Source organism: Heliangelus exortis, chromosome 2 (assembly GCF_036169615.1).
Source record: "Heliangelus exortis chromosome 2, bHelExo1.hap1, whole genome shotgun sequence".
Taxonomy (NCBI): Eukaryota; Metazoa; Chordata; class Aves; order Apodiformes; family Trochilidae; genus Heliangelus; species Heliangelus exortis.
In genome coordinates, this window is record NC_092423.1 from 29,898,400 (window position 1) to 29,914,947 (window position 16,548).

Genomic DNA, 16,548 nt, shown 5'->3' on the forward strand with positions numbered 1-16,548 from the left:
TAAGAAATTGCAAATATACATCAAAAAGATTGGCTGTAACTCTTGGTCAGAAGTCATAGATGACTTAACAAAATCATAGCTGGACTGGTAAAAAACAGCTCAAAGTTGCTGTGCGTGAAACCATTACGTTGTTATTCAGATTACAAATTTCAAAGTGCTTAATAGACTTCTCCTCTTGTTTTCTAAATGGATGCAACAGTCCTTCTGTGTTTGTTCTTCAAATTGTGCATATAAATTTATTATGAAATCTGATATACAAAAGCTGTCTGGTGAAAGTTCAAAATGCTAGCAGAGACAAAGAGGTTAACTAAAATATTTTAAAATGTTAGGTTTCCTAGTGCAGCTTCACCTCGTGGAGGCTATGATCATGTCACTGTTGCTGCTCACAGTTCTGTCTGAATGAGGCGTAGTGCTTTCTTCATATTCTCTATTACTGAAAGAAGAAATAAGAACTGTAAAAAAGCACTGAAAGTGCATTTGTACAATAAAAACCCCTCACCTGGTATGTATACTAGCAATTATATAGCATGTATCCATACTAGCAGTTTACTAGTATGATTAGTAAATTGCTCACATGAATTTGCAGTCACATATTGTTTTTTAGAGAATTAGAAAATTCTCACACTTATACTAAAGCAGAAGGAAAAAAAGTTTCAGGAATCAAAATGTTTAACTTAAAGGATTTGACAATACTCCTTTCAACTCCTTCATTTCTCAACAGCAAGCCTGGTAAGCAGATGTGAAGGGCATATTTGTGGTGAGATACTGCATCGGTGTCAGATAGATGGTATAGTGAAAGGACTAGCTCAACCTGAAAAATCACATTCCTTTCTGAAATATGGGTGTTAGGTGGTACCCAGGCAGCTTACTAGCATTTCTTTTCTGTTTCCCTCCCACCATTGTTTACACAGCACAGTTGGATACCTTTGAGCATGGTGACTTTCACTATTCTCCAACGAACTGCTCAGATCTTGATCCTGAAAGTTCTCACCTGTGATCTTTCAACTTGTCTTACTTGAGTAGTCCCAGTAAATTCAATGGGACAATAGGTTTGCTGAAGTGTTTTGCTAGAACAGGTTAGACTGTTATAATTTCTTGTAAATGTTCACACACAGTCCTTATTCATTACTATGAGATCCAAATGGGTTCACAAGCACAAATGGTTGGGAAGGAGTGTATCTGGCTGCTTACCAGGTGAAATGCAAAGTAGGGCAATGAAGGGGGCACTTACAGAATGGTATGTCTTGTGGTTCATAAGTGTAAAGCCTGTTGGAATACCTTCCCGTGATATCAGCTCTTACTGTGAGAGATGGGTCTGAAAAAGAAATCACATTAAACATGGTTTTCTGTTTCCATAGCAGATGAGGACTGTGCAATTGGCCCTACTTTGACAGCCCTGATTCTGAAGTGTTCTGATTTCATCAACAAAACAATTATGAGGCCTTTGCACTCTGTTCCAACCAACTGCTCTTGGGGAAAACAAAAGCTAATGATAATTTCTGTATTATGCAGCTATCTTTAAGTGATATATTTACAAGGACATTTCATTCATATTTGAAGTAAAATATCCTGTTTTACAAGTTCTGGGGTTGCAGCAGGGGAGGCCAGTTTGACTGGATGCACGTGTAGCAAGGGTCATGCATCCATAACGCAATATTAGCACGACCCACTTAAAGCCATCAGAATGAAAAATCTTGTGATTCCTAATGTTTCCATCATTGGAGCAAGTTGTTGTGGACATCTCCCAGTTTTCTGTCCAAGCTTTTTGTGAACAAACTGACTGCTGTTACTACACTGCTCTCTGTTGGAGTGCGGGCTTTTTCTCACCTAACTTGGAATGCCACCACAGGGCTGGTCACTCCATGTCCAGTCAGTGAAAAGCAAAAGACATTCCGGGGCATGATCAATATATTCAATATATTCCAGAAGTCAGCTTTACGATGGGATAAATAATTCCTTAGATGCCACTGACCATTGATTTGCTCTGTGGTAACGTCCACAATGTAGATGTTTACATTCAGTCTGATATTTGACTGGTTTCAGTAAATTTTGTCTCACAGCAGCACTAGCAAGAAGTATGGAGAGCGAAAGCCCAGATGCCAACTGACATTTGACCATGTTCCCAAGCACAAATTAAATACCCTCCAGAACATATTTGTAACCTGAGGCAATGTATGAAGATCAAAACCTGCAATAGAGGGAGAACTGAACCCAGATCTGCCAAGTTTCAGACTAATGCTGTGGTAATGATAGATTTCAAGCTATTTTCTCTCTGCGAAGCAAATCATTTTGATGTCCCCAAAAGAGGACACTGGCAGAGATTCATATATCACACCTTTGAAGATACATAAACATACATACCTACAAACATTATTCGAGGCACATATTGTCCATCAGGTGACAGGTTTTTATCTGTGGTTTCATGCTGGCAGAGAAATTAAAGTTAAATATTAAAATATTTCTGTACATTTTTGATGAAGTCATTCCACCTGTGAACGGTTTTGTAGCAGAGGACAAAATCAGACAATCTGCTACTTGCGTGCACAAGTGCCTGTACTCACGTGTCACTTGAATTCCAGAGATATTCAGCAAAAATGACATGAGAAAGCAAGACAGGGAAAACACAAGCCCCCCGAAATACAAGTCAAACCTCCCCAAGCCCTTCATACCATGAGATTCAGCATAACGAAGTTATTTTGAGCCATTTCTTGTATCTCTTCATTTTCTGCAAAAGCCTTCTTCAGTGCTAGAAAAGACATGGTTATGTTGAAGCCCATCTCAAATTCTGCCACTCCTTTGGTGTTTAGGCACCACGTTGGCTGGAGACCCACGTTGTTCCCATCCCTTCTAGTTCATATTCCTGAGGAGACACTTTAGGGCTCTATTTCTGCTTTTTTGCTTGTCTGACCTGTGTCAGTACAACCTCCCAGCTATGAAAATGGAAGCTCTCTTCTGTTATTTATAAAGCCTGTCTCAATGGATACCATGTCCCAGCTGGACAAAAGTGCATTATTCTCAGAAAATTCTTATTAGATCAATTTCAGCAGCCCTGTCCTTGTCTCCTTCTCTAGTTACCAGTTCAGGAGAGCCAAACAATATTAAATCTGTTCAATCAGTCAGTAGCAAATCTGTGTCTCTTAATTTAAACTGACGAGTGCTGTATTAGGGATAGAAGGAAAGTAGAACTGGGCATTTTCTTTGTTGAGTAGTTTCATAGTGGAGTTTTTATCAATAAAAGTAATAAATTCTTAGTTTTACCAAGACATTTTCATTTACCTGCTTCTTTAAATAGTTTTCAGCTCGTGCAAGGTAAATATATAAATAGGTTCAGTTTCTTAGAAAAATATTCACAAAATTCTAACACTCAAAAAATCAACATTACCTTGGCAGTATTGACAGTCTTCCAAATGATGAATTACCATCAGTGGCTTGTTACTATATTAATAGTAATAAAACATGTAGTTAGATCATTTGACAGGCAGTCAAATGGGTGATTTTACTAGCACACTGGAAAAGGCCTTTGATCGTATTTTATCCCACATTAAAACATACAGATATTCTGTTAAGAATTACAGGTATTTTTGAACAAGAGGAAAGAACTTGAGAAAAGAAAGAAACAGAGAAATAGAGTTTCTGTATCTAAATAGGTTTTCTAAAGTAAGAAATTCTAGAAGAAATAAGCAATAGAACCATTGTTATTTATTCCCAGTTAGTATATAAACAAACTGAAGGGATAATTAATATTGCTTAGATGTGATGCTCTTTATGATTAAGAAAATACAAATAATCTGTATGAAGTGGAATAAAATAATTTTTATAAAATTCGGTTTATTGTCAAATACTTTTTTTGGGTTTTAGGCTTTCTTGAACAGATATAGAGTAAATTATTTTTTTCTGTCCATAGTTTGTTAAAGTATCAAAATTTTCCTTTTTTTGCATGTCAAAACACAAAACAGTTCTGTGCATTTTCTCCTGTATTTTTAAAGACTACTGTAACTGCTCAGTAAATCAGTCACTAATGCTCGATCTATTATCACTGTCAAGAGTTGTTCAGTTCATAGCTGGTTTCACATAGGGTATATGAAATTACTTTCCTTTTATTTTAAAGGTAATCTGCCTTTGGTTTAATAGTACCTTATGCTACACTATTGTGATCTAAAATGAAGTGTAATGGGGATTTAAGTGGGTGTTATGTCATAGGTTATAAGCACTATATTATGAATTCTTAAATATCTTCTCAGCTGAATCCCAGAGAAAATTCAGACTGGAACTGTCATTTCTACCAGAATAGTGAGAAACTGTGAGTACACTGTGCACATATGCCAACTGATAAAGTGCTGGGGAAAAAACCAGAAGCAGTTGTGCAAATGTGACTGATTTCCAGCTGCTGATTAAGGAAGTTATCAGAGGTAAAATACATATATATAAATACAAAATGTACTTTTAAAATAGTGATGTATATTTATCACTGCTTCTAAATGACAGCACTGCAGTTGTAGCAAAAACCCAACAGTGTTAAATGCTTATGATGATGCTTTAGAGTCATAAGACCCCTGCAACCACTGTTGTTTATGGACACTAAATCTGTTTTATTTATCTGGGTGGTGTTTCTTTGCTCTGTTTCATTATAGTATATTCAGGCATGACTGATTAACAACTTTGTCTTTCAATCTCTTACCTTTTTTTGGCTTGATAAAGACCTTCTTCATAAGTTTGTACCCAGGTGATTTCGTCTCCCCACCCTAGAAATAAAACTAATGGGTTAATTTGTGGCCAGGAAAGTAACTAACATTAAATTACATTTTTTATGTTCATCAATAGTTGTACACAAACAGGATTAATTTTTTTTTTAGTCAAAATTTCCCAAACATTGTAGATATACCAATTCTGCATCTTCTGACAGATGCATCGGAAGACTGGAAAAAAAACCAAAACAAACCACAAAAATCTTCAGCTGGTGGAGTATGCAGTTCAAGCCCTCTAGCAAACCTATTAGATCTCTTTCTGAATACCCAGAGGTCTCTAAATCAGCACCCAAATCTCTTATATCTTTATATTTTCTACCCCATATTTCATGTAGACCCTGGGCCTTAAAGAGAAAATTGTAGAGAATAAAACAGGAGAGCTCAAATAAGAGTGACTTCACTATGAACATTGTTAGAATAGTCTTGGGTTTAAAGCTTAACTCTTGAGCCATGAATTTCGATCCCTGGCATTGCAAGTTCTTACAGTTTAATAAAAGAGTGTCTGTTAAACAAAACCTCCACCCAAACAAAATCCTAATGAGCTTCATAGCTCATCCACAGCCCATTTTACACTGATCTCAAAATGCAGATTGTCTGGTTGGTTTCATGCCTTCTGATCCCACAGATGCCAACCCCTGTGTAGTAGATCCCCACCTCCCAGGCAGTGTTGCTCCATTCATGATGGCCCTCATGGGAATTGTAGAACACCTTCTGGATCTGGGCCAGGTTAAGGCTCTATTTCTGCTGTGCTCTCTGGACAGTGCTTGGAACAGCCCTGGTTATGCAGAGGTTTGCTGTTAGCTTTCTCACTGGACAGTTGCTTGTGATGCTACCAGGTCATCTCTTCTTTCAGGAGAGGGATTTTGATTGTAGATCTATCTGATTGATGGTGGGATTCTGCTGTGTTCATTAGTGTGTTCCCAGCCCTGGCTGGAGTCAACTGCTGATGAAAGTAACTGCACAGAGGGTTTACATAGAGTTGATTTGCAGCAGATTTAAGTGTTCTGCTTTGGTCTGTAAAAATTACAGGGGAAGCACTGAAAGCATCCCAAAGGGCCTGAAATCAGAATTAGAAAACTGATACTTTCACTTTTTTTTCTTTTTTTTTTTTTTTCCTTTCTTTTTTTCTTTCTTCTTTTTTCCTTCAAAACTGCCAGAATTAAAGGGATTTTTTATTGATTTATTTTATTTTCTCTTTTTATACATTTGGGCTTAGTGGGAACAATAAATTCTGATGTGGGCAAGATAGGCCATAGATACCAAATTGATTATAACCTTATGAGAAGTGATCTGCAGTTGTAGTCCTCTTTGATTAGTCCAGGTATTGCAGGATTTTGTTTTGTGCTCCCCGAGCACTTAGGCTCAGATAGGACCTCTGTGACAAGACAGGCTTTGCCACTGCTTTGTAGAAAAAGACCTCAGAGGTGAGCTGTGGGGTCTGCAAGCTTTGCACAGCTTGCAAAAGAGTTTAGAGATGGAGCTGGAGATTTTTGTGTGAATAAACCCAAAAGGAGAGGGGACATGGAGAAAAGGTAATTAATTCAGTAAGATATTTCTCAGCATCTATACATAAGGATTGATCAGGCATAAATAAATTAAAATAGTCTTTAGTTAACATCCAGGTTGAAAATAATGCACTTCAAGGAAGTGACTTATTCACTGTAATGCACAACTGTGACTATCTAGTGAAAAGCAAAAAGTCACACACAAAACCCAACTAGTAGCTCAAACTGTTGTTCTGTGTATAAAAGTGAGTCTGTAGAAAAAATTATTCCATAACAACTGAAGTTATGAAACTGTGTTTCAGTAGTTAATATTTTATCATAACAAAAAATATTTTAAGTGGTATAAGAAAGAATATTTTTTACTGACAGTCCTACAAGTGCATCCTGATTTGAGAGACTCAGTTTAGGTTGTTGGCATCTACTAGGTCACTGTGAGTTCTCCAAATTATGCAGGTTATATAAGGCCCTCAGCCATAGCCTTAAGAACAAACTGATGGAGTGAAATAAAGTGGAATAAGAAGATGTGCTACTTAATGAGTCACTAAGCACTAGAGAAATGCACCTCTAAATAAAAACATGTGCTGACCTATATAGAAAGATGAGGAGGTAACTACATAAAGTAAATTACTGTACCTCTTGACAGTGTCTGAGGTGCTCTTTTTTCCTTTTTGATTGCCATTGCAAGGTTGGAAGAGACTGCAATTAGCAGGAGGGACAAGGCCAGTGTTGAATGGAGCATTATTCCTTTGAGAAGATCCCTTTTGATGCAGCAAGAAAACTGGAAAACAAATCAACAGCTCTAGTCACAGGGACTCATCACCTGGTGTAGCATAGATCAGTGTGTTAGTGGTATCCTAACTACCTATGCTAGAGAAGTAGTTTTGGTTATTCCTGTAAATGCCTTTGTGAGAAAAGTGAAAAATGGAGGTGCTTAATTTTGTCACGAAACAGTGGTTTCATCTATCAAAATTAGGTTGCAGGAGACATTTCTCAGGACAGTTAATTTCAGTTTAGTTTTGGTCACTAATATTTTTTTTCTTATGAACTAGCACATTGTAATATGGGACCAGGAAAATTTAAGGACAGTGCTACTAGCTGTTCATTCTGTTAGTTTTTTAATTTTAGTGAGACATAACAGCATGGGATCTTTTTCATGGATAGAAGGTTTTTTTTGGCCAAAAGATGTCTCATGGTATCCTCTTTAATGAAATAGGAAAATTGATAAGGATTTTCCTCCGGGTATAATATACTCTAAATTGGCAAATTCCTCCAGAATGAAATTGCCATTTTTTTAACTTCCATTTTAATTCTTTTAATTGCCATTCAATTAAAAGAATTGCCATTCTTTTAAATTTGGGAAGCAGGATATTAAAAATTGTGAGATAAACATGAAAGAAATTTTCAGCTGTTTCTTGCAATGAAAACTCAAAAAAAATTTTGTGTTCTTTGTGGTATTTTATACTGATTTTCAGTTCAAGTCCTGCTTAATAAAGACAAACCATCTGTTCTCCTGGCTATTTCAGTATTCTGAAGATGTTTGCTTCTCTTCCTGACAAAGATCAGTATAAGAATTTCAGTAACTTCTAGTCTTGATAAAGGAAAAAACAAAGTGACAGTTGAGGAAATTATTTTTTCTTAACAGATAAGTTGCCTTTCTGCTCCCTACAATAATTTTTTTTAGGCATTAAATCTTGGATATTTAGGTGGATGCCTGATGATCTGAACTAAGCTAAAAATTATAATTCATGTAGCCCAGGATACTGTCCAGTCCATTTATCAATTCCTGCTGGAGATTTCACTTTTCAGAGGCTGAGCTTTAGGAGTTATCAGGATGACCTGTTGAGAAAGTACTTTGACTTAAGTGTAAAAACAGTATTTTAAATTGCACATAGGAATTGTGCCTATACTGAAAAAGAAAATTTCTAACATGAATTCAGAAGTGATACCCAATCACAGCCCTGAGCACTGGTAAAATAATGTGCTTTGTGCTTCTTAGGATTGAGAGGCATGAAAAGTGCAGCAGCTTTTATTCTTACTTTAATGAATTCCTCAACATTATTAACATCAATGTTAGCAGTTCAGTTTCTGGTGAACAAATTCAAATTCCACTTCCAATCTCTATACAAGAAAACTATTCCATTCAAGCAACCAGGGGAAAAAAATATATACATTAAAATGCACAGAATTTTAGGAAAATAATGAAGTAACATCTTGTAGTAAAAAATTTATATTTGTGAAGGTTTCTAAAAGAATTAGTACATCCATTATAATATTTTTCTCCTCAGTTTTGTCCACAACAGTTCCCTTTCCATCCACGTAGCATCACAACTCTAGAGTTGTTCTTTGTTTCACTTCTACCCTTAGGTTCATTCATGTTGGCTGTTGCTGATTGATCTTTAGAGCAAAGTCTCCTTTGGAGCTTATTATTATACGCTTCAGTTTCATGCCTGGACATCATTGATCTTGAAAATGTAAGGAAGCTTCCCAGTGTTTCTGAAGGAAGAGACTATAATTTTTAGGTAATCCTGGGGGGTGAGGTTTGTTTCTTTTTAAATAATTATTCCATTAAAATTTTCCCCATTTTTTCCTGCAGACCACAGTTAGCAAAAGCAGATCATTACACCTCACTCGTGTACTCTTGACAAATGAGTGTTTGTAGTAAATCTGTGCGAAAATTAATGACTGTCTTTAGTATCAGTTTACCTGTTAGATGTTAACAATAAAATCTAACATATTAATATGTTAAAATTATATTTAAACATAAATAGTTATGGCTTTGAAAGCACACCAGATAATGGCTCTATAAAGCAGGTATGGAATGCGTGAATCATTTCTTTCTTTCATATTGATTTGAAAAAAACCAAAATTTAAACCTCTTCATGGCACAAGATTATTATCTGAAGCTTAAGTAATTGTTTACCATGCTGTTGAAAACCAGTAGCGTTTTGGAAGTATAATTTAAGGAGCTGTAGCTGGAAGCAGTTTAAATTCATTATTATGAATTTTTGATGTTACATGATCCAATGTTCGTTAACTGATTGAAAAGAAAATGACAGCCAACACCATATGCATTGCCTTAATTTCTGTCAGAACTAACATTTTGCTAGATAATCTCTGTGAGTATATAACATGTCTTTTTAATATAACTATGTCTGTAATGCATTTGACAACCAAACCTCACTGCTGTATTAAAGGAAAGTCAAGAATGAGAAATATTTGCTCACCAGCAGCGATCAGCTCTCCTGGTGTCCTTTTTTCTGGAACTGGTTACCTAAAAATCAGTCCGGTGTAAGCTCAGAACACCTGAGCTGCCCAGGTCTCTATGTAGCAACAACAGCACATTCACCTGGGAAAAAATGAGAGGAACCTTTTGCTGAAAACCAAATTCACGTGTTTCCACCATCCCCCTTCCTTTTCTGCCATCCGTCCAACTTTCGCCCTTGTGCGTTCCCATGCTTATACACTGAATCCTTGGATTTCTCTTCATCTTGGCTTGTATCAGGTGTCTTGTGTGAGGACTGGAAATAAATAGTGGCTTATGTGTGTCTGCTACTTCCCTCTCAAACAGTCTGAGTCTGGCTTATGTCCAGTGAAAAAAGAAACCACTAATGAAAGCTGGAACTGTAGGTGCTTTTGTTCCCAGTGAATGGCTGGGTTCACTGGTGCTTGAAGGTAGGTATGAAACTAATAGGAAGACACAAGGGTTACTTTGTGTAGAGGAATGTAATTAACAAATAAAAAAAAACCATTTTATTTGGAGGAGGAAATAAAATTCTTTTTTTTTTTTTTAAATATGGTTTAAGTATCTGATTATTGCTTCTCTGAGTTGTAGTTTAAAAATAGTCTGATTCTTTGGACATGGTGCTTGTTATAATTTTGAGCTAACCTGACTCATACAGGAAAATTCCTGTATTCTGTGTCTTTGCACAAAAAAGGAATTAGCTGGATCATTAGCTGGATCACCTTTTCCCTGCTCCTTGGATAGATCTTGGAAGAAAAACAGAAGGAGTCTTCTTCTGATTCTTTCTCTCCCATGTATTTGTTTATGTGGGCTGTGTAGTTACATTTTGTTTATCCTCTTTTTTATGTAAGGTCTAAACTCTTAATTCTTTGATACTTTGATCTACTGATGTTTATTGTCACTGAGTGGCATATGAGTAATGGCACACAGTTCTTGTATTTTGTATTATTGAGTATTTTTGTATCAAAAAGTGACATTTTTTAGTGCTGAGTTAGCTTTAACATTTGTAATGGAGAATTCAATCTTGAATTTCCAGTTTAAAAAGTATAGTAACTGTATTTAAATCCATAATATGCTTAGCTCCCAGAATGGCTTGAAAGGCAAGGACAGTAGTTTGGTTACAAAAGAAATGCAGGTGGATATTTAAATCAATCAAAGTGCTATATTGCATTTCTTCATTTAAATTTTAAGGAAATAAAAATGTCTATATGAAGTCAAACTAAGCATGGTTTAAAGATTCTCCCGCCCTCCAAGCTTTGGGGCTTCACATGCAAATTCCAGGCACTGAAGCTTCAATTCTTCTTACTCTTCAGCTAATTACAGATAATTTAAGTAATTGGAAATAAATTTTAGAAAAAGTACTGAAGTCAATTGCTGCTCAATCCGGATATACCATGTTCTCAAGCCCTGACATACTGTGTTCTTTACTGCAGAATTTTCTTTTTGTAAGGAGTAAAGGGGAATACAATAAAATTGATTAAAATTAGTGCTGAAGTAGCTGTAAGTGCCCTTACTTGACAGGACAGTGTTCAGCAATTTGTCTTCTGTGGTCTGTAACTGAAGACCAAAATTTCATCATGGAGAGTTTGCCAGTCATGGTAAAACAGACCTTCTCAAGGTTTGAAACTAGAAAAAAAAAAATTACTGCAGTGCTGCGTGAGACGAATCTCGCCGTGGGCGCGAGCTCGGTTCACGAACAGAGTCAATCGAGCTAGTGTTGGTTCGGGTTAGTATCAGTGAGCTAACTTCGATCCGCCTGGCCCTGGAGCCTGCTCAGGAACCACCCCCTGCCGATCCCGGGCATGCGCACCTGGGCCAGCCCCAACTGGGCACAGGTGGGGTGAGCACTGTCCAGCCCCATCACCCGGCAAGTCCTGGCACCTGCTGCCTACATTTCCCCCCCCTTTTTTTTTTTTTTTAAGTTTTTATGGGGGAAAAGATGACAAATACGCGAAGATCTTAGTTGCATGGTGCCTTGTTGTTCAGAGCCGGTGGTACTGGTCTGGTCTTGCAGGGCCGATATCTTGTCTTCCAGCGCAGATACTGCCGCTGGTTGAGGGGCTGCTTTTTTCTCTGCAGCCTTCCGTGGGGCCGGGGGCGGCAGCGGGGGTAACTCTCCGCGGCAGCCGGAGGTGCTGCAAGCCGCAGTTTCCGCCCCATCATTTTCCGGTGTTTCGACTTCCGGGCCGATATCCGATAGGAGTTCGGTCACGGTTTGGTGGGGCTTCCCGGACATGCCCTTTATGGCAGGCTTGCCACTGGTCAGCCCCAGACATACTTGCTCGTTTTTTCCTTCCTCCAGGGGTGGTGCTGAGGGGGTCATGGCTGGCGCTCTCTTGGGCTCCTCCCCCTCGAAGGAGGGTGCTGAGGGGGTCGCAGTGGGCATTTCCTTCGGGGAAAATGCCTCGGTCTTTCGTAATGGAGCCGCGGTGGTGGCAATTGCCACTTCTATTTCGGCTTTCATAACAGCTAATAGATTGCAAACGACCCGCCAGGTGTTGTCCGCACCAATAATGTCGCCGTTGGTCTCCTTATAGTGGAGACTTGCCAGCAGATTATACACCTCCCCCCAGAGGTCCCAGGCGGTCTCAGGACCCGGATAGCGGAGGGGTTCCTGCCTTTCTGCCTGGGCTACAATCTGCTCGGCAACGGCGGTGCCGGTAGGTTTGCTTGCATAGGATCCCATCGTCGGTTTTACTGATGTCGATGTCGAAGAGAAGAAAAGGTTTCTCTTACCCGAATCTTTTGGGGTATCGAACGGTCTGTGGAGAAGGGTCACTTTCGGACAAAACGCTCGGGGAGACGGTTTAGACCGAAATTGTTGCCCGCATTCTCCACCAGATGTTGCGTGAGACGAATCTCGCCGTGGGTGCGAGCTCAGTTTGCGAACAGAGTCAATCGAGCTAGTGTTGGTTCGGATTAGTATCAGTGAGCTAACTTCGATCCGCCTGGCCCTGGAGCCTGCTCTGGAAACCACCCCCTGCCGATCCCAGGCATGCGCCCCTGGGCCAGCCCCAACTGGGCACAGGTGGGGCAAGCACCGTCCGGGCCCATCACCCGGCAAGTCCTGGCACCTGCTGCCTACACTGCAGTGCTCTATAAATCCAAGATGGATGCCTTCAGTTATACTTGTTCAGTCCCTGCTTCTTAGATGGGAATTTATCAGCTCTCTGTCCCTGCTTTCTTCTGTTCAGTATCCACACCTGAACCAAATGTGAAGCTAGATCTCATCCTAGCAGAGATGCCTTCCATCCCAGCTGCCAGCTTCACTGACTGGCAATCAAATCAGTTTACCATCCAAATATTGAATCTCTGCACTGAGAACATGTTTCTTCACTAATTCATTGGGGTAGAGTGCTCTTGTTCATTGAACTCTCCTAGTCCCCAGGGTAATGTGAGCAGAAGGTGTTTCTTTTTTTGTTTTCCATTTGAAAAGATTAATTTTGGAGATACAAGTAAATATGGCTTAACTGTATATACAGAATTAGGAAAATATAAGAATTAGCTAGCTACAGGGAAGAGCATGCCCCTGATTTTGTGAGAGTGATGCAGTTGCACATTCAAGTGTGTACCAGGCCATTTATAAAACGTTAAACTGACTTTTACATTTTGCTTTACATGGTTCTGCACAATCTGATCATTGCCCAACTGCATAAGAGAAAGAAAATTTATTCATATAAAATTTTATTGAGTCCTAGCCTAGACAAAATATTTGCTTGGGTAAGGTGCACAAGTTCTTCAGTGCCAGAAGTAATTCCATGGTGAACTCCCTGTAGGCAGAAAAGTCAATCTGAAATGGCTTGCTGCAGTGATAGAGTATGAGCATCACTACCAGTCTAAACAATCTTTCCTATCTCCATGCTGAAGAGATCCCTAGGTCTAGGTAATTCTACTTACCACATCTTTTCCAATAGTTTTTGTTTGCTTCTATGATCCAGTTGCAGCAGTGTAATTAGGCAACACTGGGCTCGGCTGACAAAATAACCATACCAGATTTGTTAACCTGTCCGAGCTTATTTATTTGAGCTGTCAAGCTGAGGACAAATCTGAATTTGCTGAGTAAACGGTATGAAAATTTATGGTATGAGAACAGTAAATAAAAGAGAAAACTAAGCATCTGGGAGAATTTCTAGAGAAAAAGATCCCACAGTGACACATCTTTCTTCTTTGTGGTTTCTTATAGGTTACAGCTTGTCCTCATGAGGGAAAGTGCAGAATCCTCTGAATTACAGCAGGCACAGTGGAAGAAAGTCCTATTATAAGTAAAATGAAGTATATTAAAGTGATGAAAATGAAAATTTTCACTTTCACTTTTGACTATTAAAAGTCTCCTCCTTGAGTACTTGCAAAACTGAAACATTTCTGTCTGATACCTCATCTTTGCTGCTCCTGTCTTTTTGGGTCCCATGGGGACTGGCCTCTTTCTGTGCTGCAGGGGAAGTATGAAGAGGATGATGATGAGAAGCATGTCACCACTATGATAACAAAAAGAATATTAACACCTTTTAAAAAGCTCTTTTCTGTTTTAGCATCTGTGGTGAAGACACTGTAGTTTCTACCAGTGAAACTATCCTTATTCTGTAAGCATTATAGCTTAAGAAATGGAGCAGACCTGCTGAAATGTGCTAGGAGGAGCCTGCTGGCCACGGTCTCTGCTGCTGCAGGTGAGCTTCTCTTGCTGCAGGAAGCCAGGGAAGGTTTCCATCTCAATGGCATTAACCCCTGACTGCATTTCTTCAGCAGGTGAAAACAAATGGATTGACCCTTTGTTTTGTAAACCCAGCAGCATCATCTCCCTTCATCATATGACAGTAAGACAAAAGGCTCTGGGTTTTTAAGGACAAGCAAAAATGCACTAGTGCCACTGGTGGAGTAACGAAAAGGTAATGAAGGATTTGGATTTCAGTGATGAGTTATTCCTGTATAAAAGTTTTTCTTCTTTTTCCTTGGGAGGTGTTCCAAGAAAGTCCTAGCATCAGGATGGGCATAAATTTTTGATAGTGCTGTTGCTTGTTTTTGCATGGACCGAGCTGTTCTGAAAGCTAGGAGTGAAATGTTTGCCCCATGGAAGTCAGTTGTTTTTTGCTTGGATGGTGCCAGAATTTTCCCTTGGATTTTTAGAGACTGCTACTTATGCTAGGCATTGACTTTCTGGATGCATTTGAGCAACCTGAGAACCTGCTAGTAAGTTGAGACACAAAGCCCTAGCCTTGGTATGGTTAATCCCATCCCTATGGAAATCTACATTCAGTGTAAACTCAGTTCAGTCATTCTTTGGTTCACTGGTACCCTGGGTTGGTATGGTGTCACTGGTGGCACTGAGGTACTTTATGACCAGCTGAAACAGTATGTCCTGTGCAAGTCATAAAGCTCCTTAAAGCTTGACCACCCCTCTTGAACCCAGCTCTGGGAAGGCAGAAACTGAGGCCCTTTGGCTGACCTTCCCACCAGGAGCAGCTCACTTGTCCATGTGGAGTTCAGCTGCCACCCTGCATGGTGGAGTGTATCCACTTTGGGAAGGGAACAGTTATGAAAACTGCTTGAAAGAGCACAGAAATACCACCCAGCAGTTTAAGAAAGGACAAGTAATTAATTCAAATATTTTTGAACACAAATTGGCATTAAAGTACAAACACAATTTGGCCAGGACATCCGATTAATGTACCTTGCAAAAGGCTTTATGGCATTAAATCATCTAATACAGCCATGCTTTCAGACCTGAACAAAAGACCAGTTCCATAATGCAATCACCTCTGTGGGTCCACTCCATGTGCCTGGGGTTCCTAATGCAGTTTTATTTCCCTTTTTTCATCAAGACCAACCTTGAATAGACACCATATTTTCAAGGTTTCTCTAGCATGCTACTTAGGAAATATCTCACCATGAGGAATCAGCTCAGTTAATTGAACTGAAAAGTCAGAAAGAAGTGTCAAATGCTGTTTCAGGTGCCCCATGGTGTGCATTGCATCCACCAGGGCTGGCACATGTCACACATCACCAAGGGAAGGCTTGTGGCTCTCTGGACCAGGAACTTCTTCTCATCCCATATGTCTGTTGGAAGTACCAAGGAATAGAAATTAACGAGGAAACGAGAAAAAAAAAAACACAATGAAGGAATAGAAAGGAACGAGAAAAAAAACCAATGGAAGAATACAAAAGAACGTGGGAAGGAGAAAAAAAATATGAGGACTAGAAGAGAATGAGGGAACAAGAAAAGAAAAACAACAGAGGAATAAAAAAGAATGAGGGAGCAAGAAAAAAACCAATGGAGGAATAGAAAAAGAATGAGGGAATGAAAAAAAAAAAACAAAACGGAGGAATAGAAAGAACGACAGGATGAGAAAAACAATGAAGGAATAGAAGATAACGAGGGAACGAGAAAAAAAAACCAACGGAGGAATAGAAGGGAATGAGACAACGAGAAAAAAAAAACAACGGAGGAGTAGAGGAGAACAAGGGAATGAGAAAAAAAAAACAAGGGAGGAAAAGAAGGGAACGAGAGACTGAAAAAAAAACCAACGTAGGAATAGAAAAGAAAGAGGGAACGAGAAAAAAAAACAACAGAGGACTAGAAAAAACCGAGGGAACAAGAAAAAAAAACCAACGGAGGAATAGAAGGGAACAAGAGACAGAAAAAAAAACCAACGGAGGAATAGAAGGGAACAAGAGACAGAAAAAAAAAACAAAACAAAAAATAGAAGGGAACGAGAAAAAAAACCCAACAGAGGAATAGAGGGGAATGAGAGAAAGAGAAAAAAAAGAAAACCAACAGAGGAATAGAGGAAAATGAGGGAATAAGAAAAAAAAAACAGCGGAGGAATAGAAGGGAACAAGAGACTGAAAAAAAAACCAAAACAAAGGAATAGAAGGGAACAAGAAAAAAAAACCCAACAGAGGAATAGAGGGGAATGAGGGAACGAGAAAAAAAAAAAACCAACAGAGGAATAGAGTGGAACGAGGGAACGTGGAAAAAAAAACAACGGAGGAATACAGGGGAACAAGGGAACAAGAAAAAAAACCAACTGAGCAGTAGAGGGGAACAAGAGACCAAAAAAAA

The 16,548-nt window shown here is 39.0% G+C and overlaps 1 protein-coding gene across 2 annotated transcripts; it reads right to left on the reverse strand.

The window, feature by feature from the left end:
- Positions 1-202: 202 nt before the first annotated feature.
- Positions 203-9,782, reverse strand: AGR3 (anterior gradient 3, protein disulphide isomerase family member). 2 transcript variants are annotated; one of them, XM_071735379.1, is made up of 8 exons: positions 9,475-9,782; positions 6,884-7,028; positions 4,679-4,742; positions 3,383-3,435; positions 2,670-2,746; positions 2,362-2,425; positions 1,232-1,315; positions 203-433 (listed from the first exon to the last, which is right to left on the reverse strand). In XM_071735379.1, the coding sequence occupies exons 2-8, from the start codon at positions 6,987-6,989 to the stop codon at positions 384-386; spliced, it is 498 nt and encodes a 165-aa protein (XP_071591480.1). In that variant the 5' UTR covers positions 6,990-7,028; positions 9,475-9,782; the 3' UTR covers positions 203-383. The 2 variants fall into 2 exon arrangements, with proteins under 2 accessions (XP_071591480.1, XP_071591481.1); XM_071735380.1 differs by lacking the exons at positions 6,884-7,028; positions 9,475-9,782 and adding an exon at positions 5,230-5,827.
- Positions 9,783-16,548: the final 6,766 nt, after the last annotated feature.

What these genes read in the sequence shown, in the direction of transcription:
- AGR3 (XM_071735379.1), bottom strand. Translation starts at nt 6,989, where the DNA reads ATGCTCCATTCAACACTGGCCTTGTCCCTCCTGCTAATTGCAGTCTCT. An exon ending in ACCTCAGACACTGTCAAGAG is followed by an intron (nt 4,743 to 6,883) that starts GTACAGTAATTT and finishes TTTTATTTCTAG; the next exon opens with GGTGGGGAGACGAAATCACC. An exon ending in AGACTGTCAATACTGCCAAG is followed by an intron (nt 2,747 to 3,382) that starts GTAATGTTGATT and finishes TGTCTTTTCTAG; the next exon opens with CACTGAAGAAGGCTTTTGCA.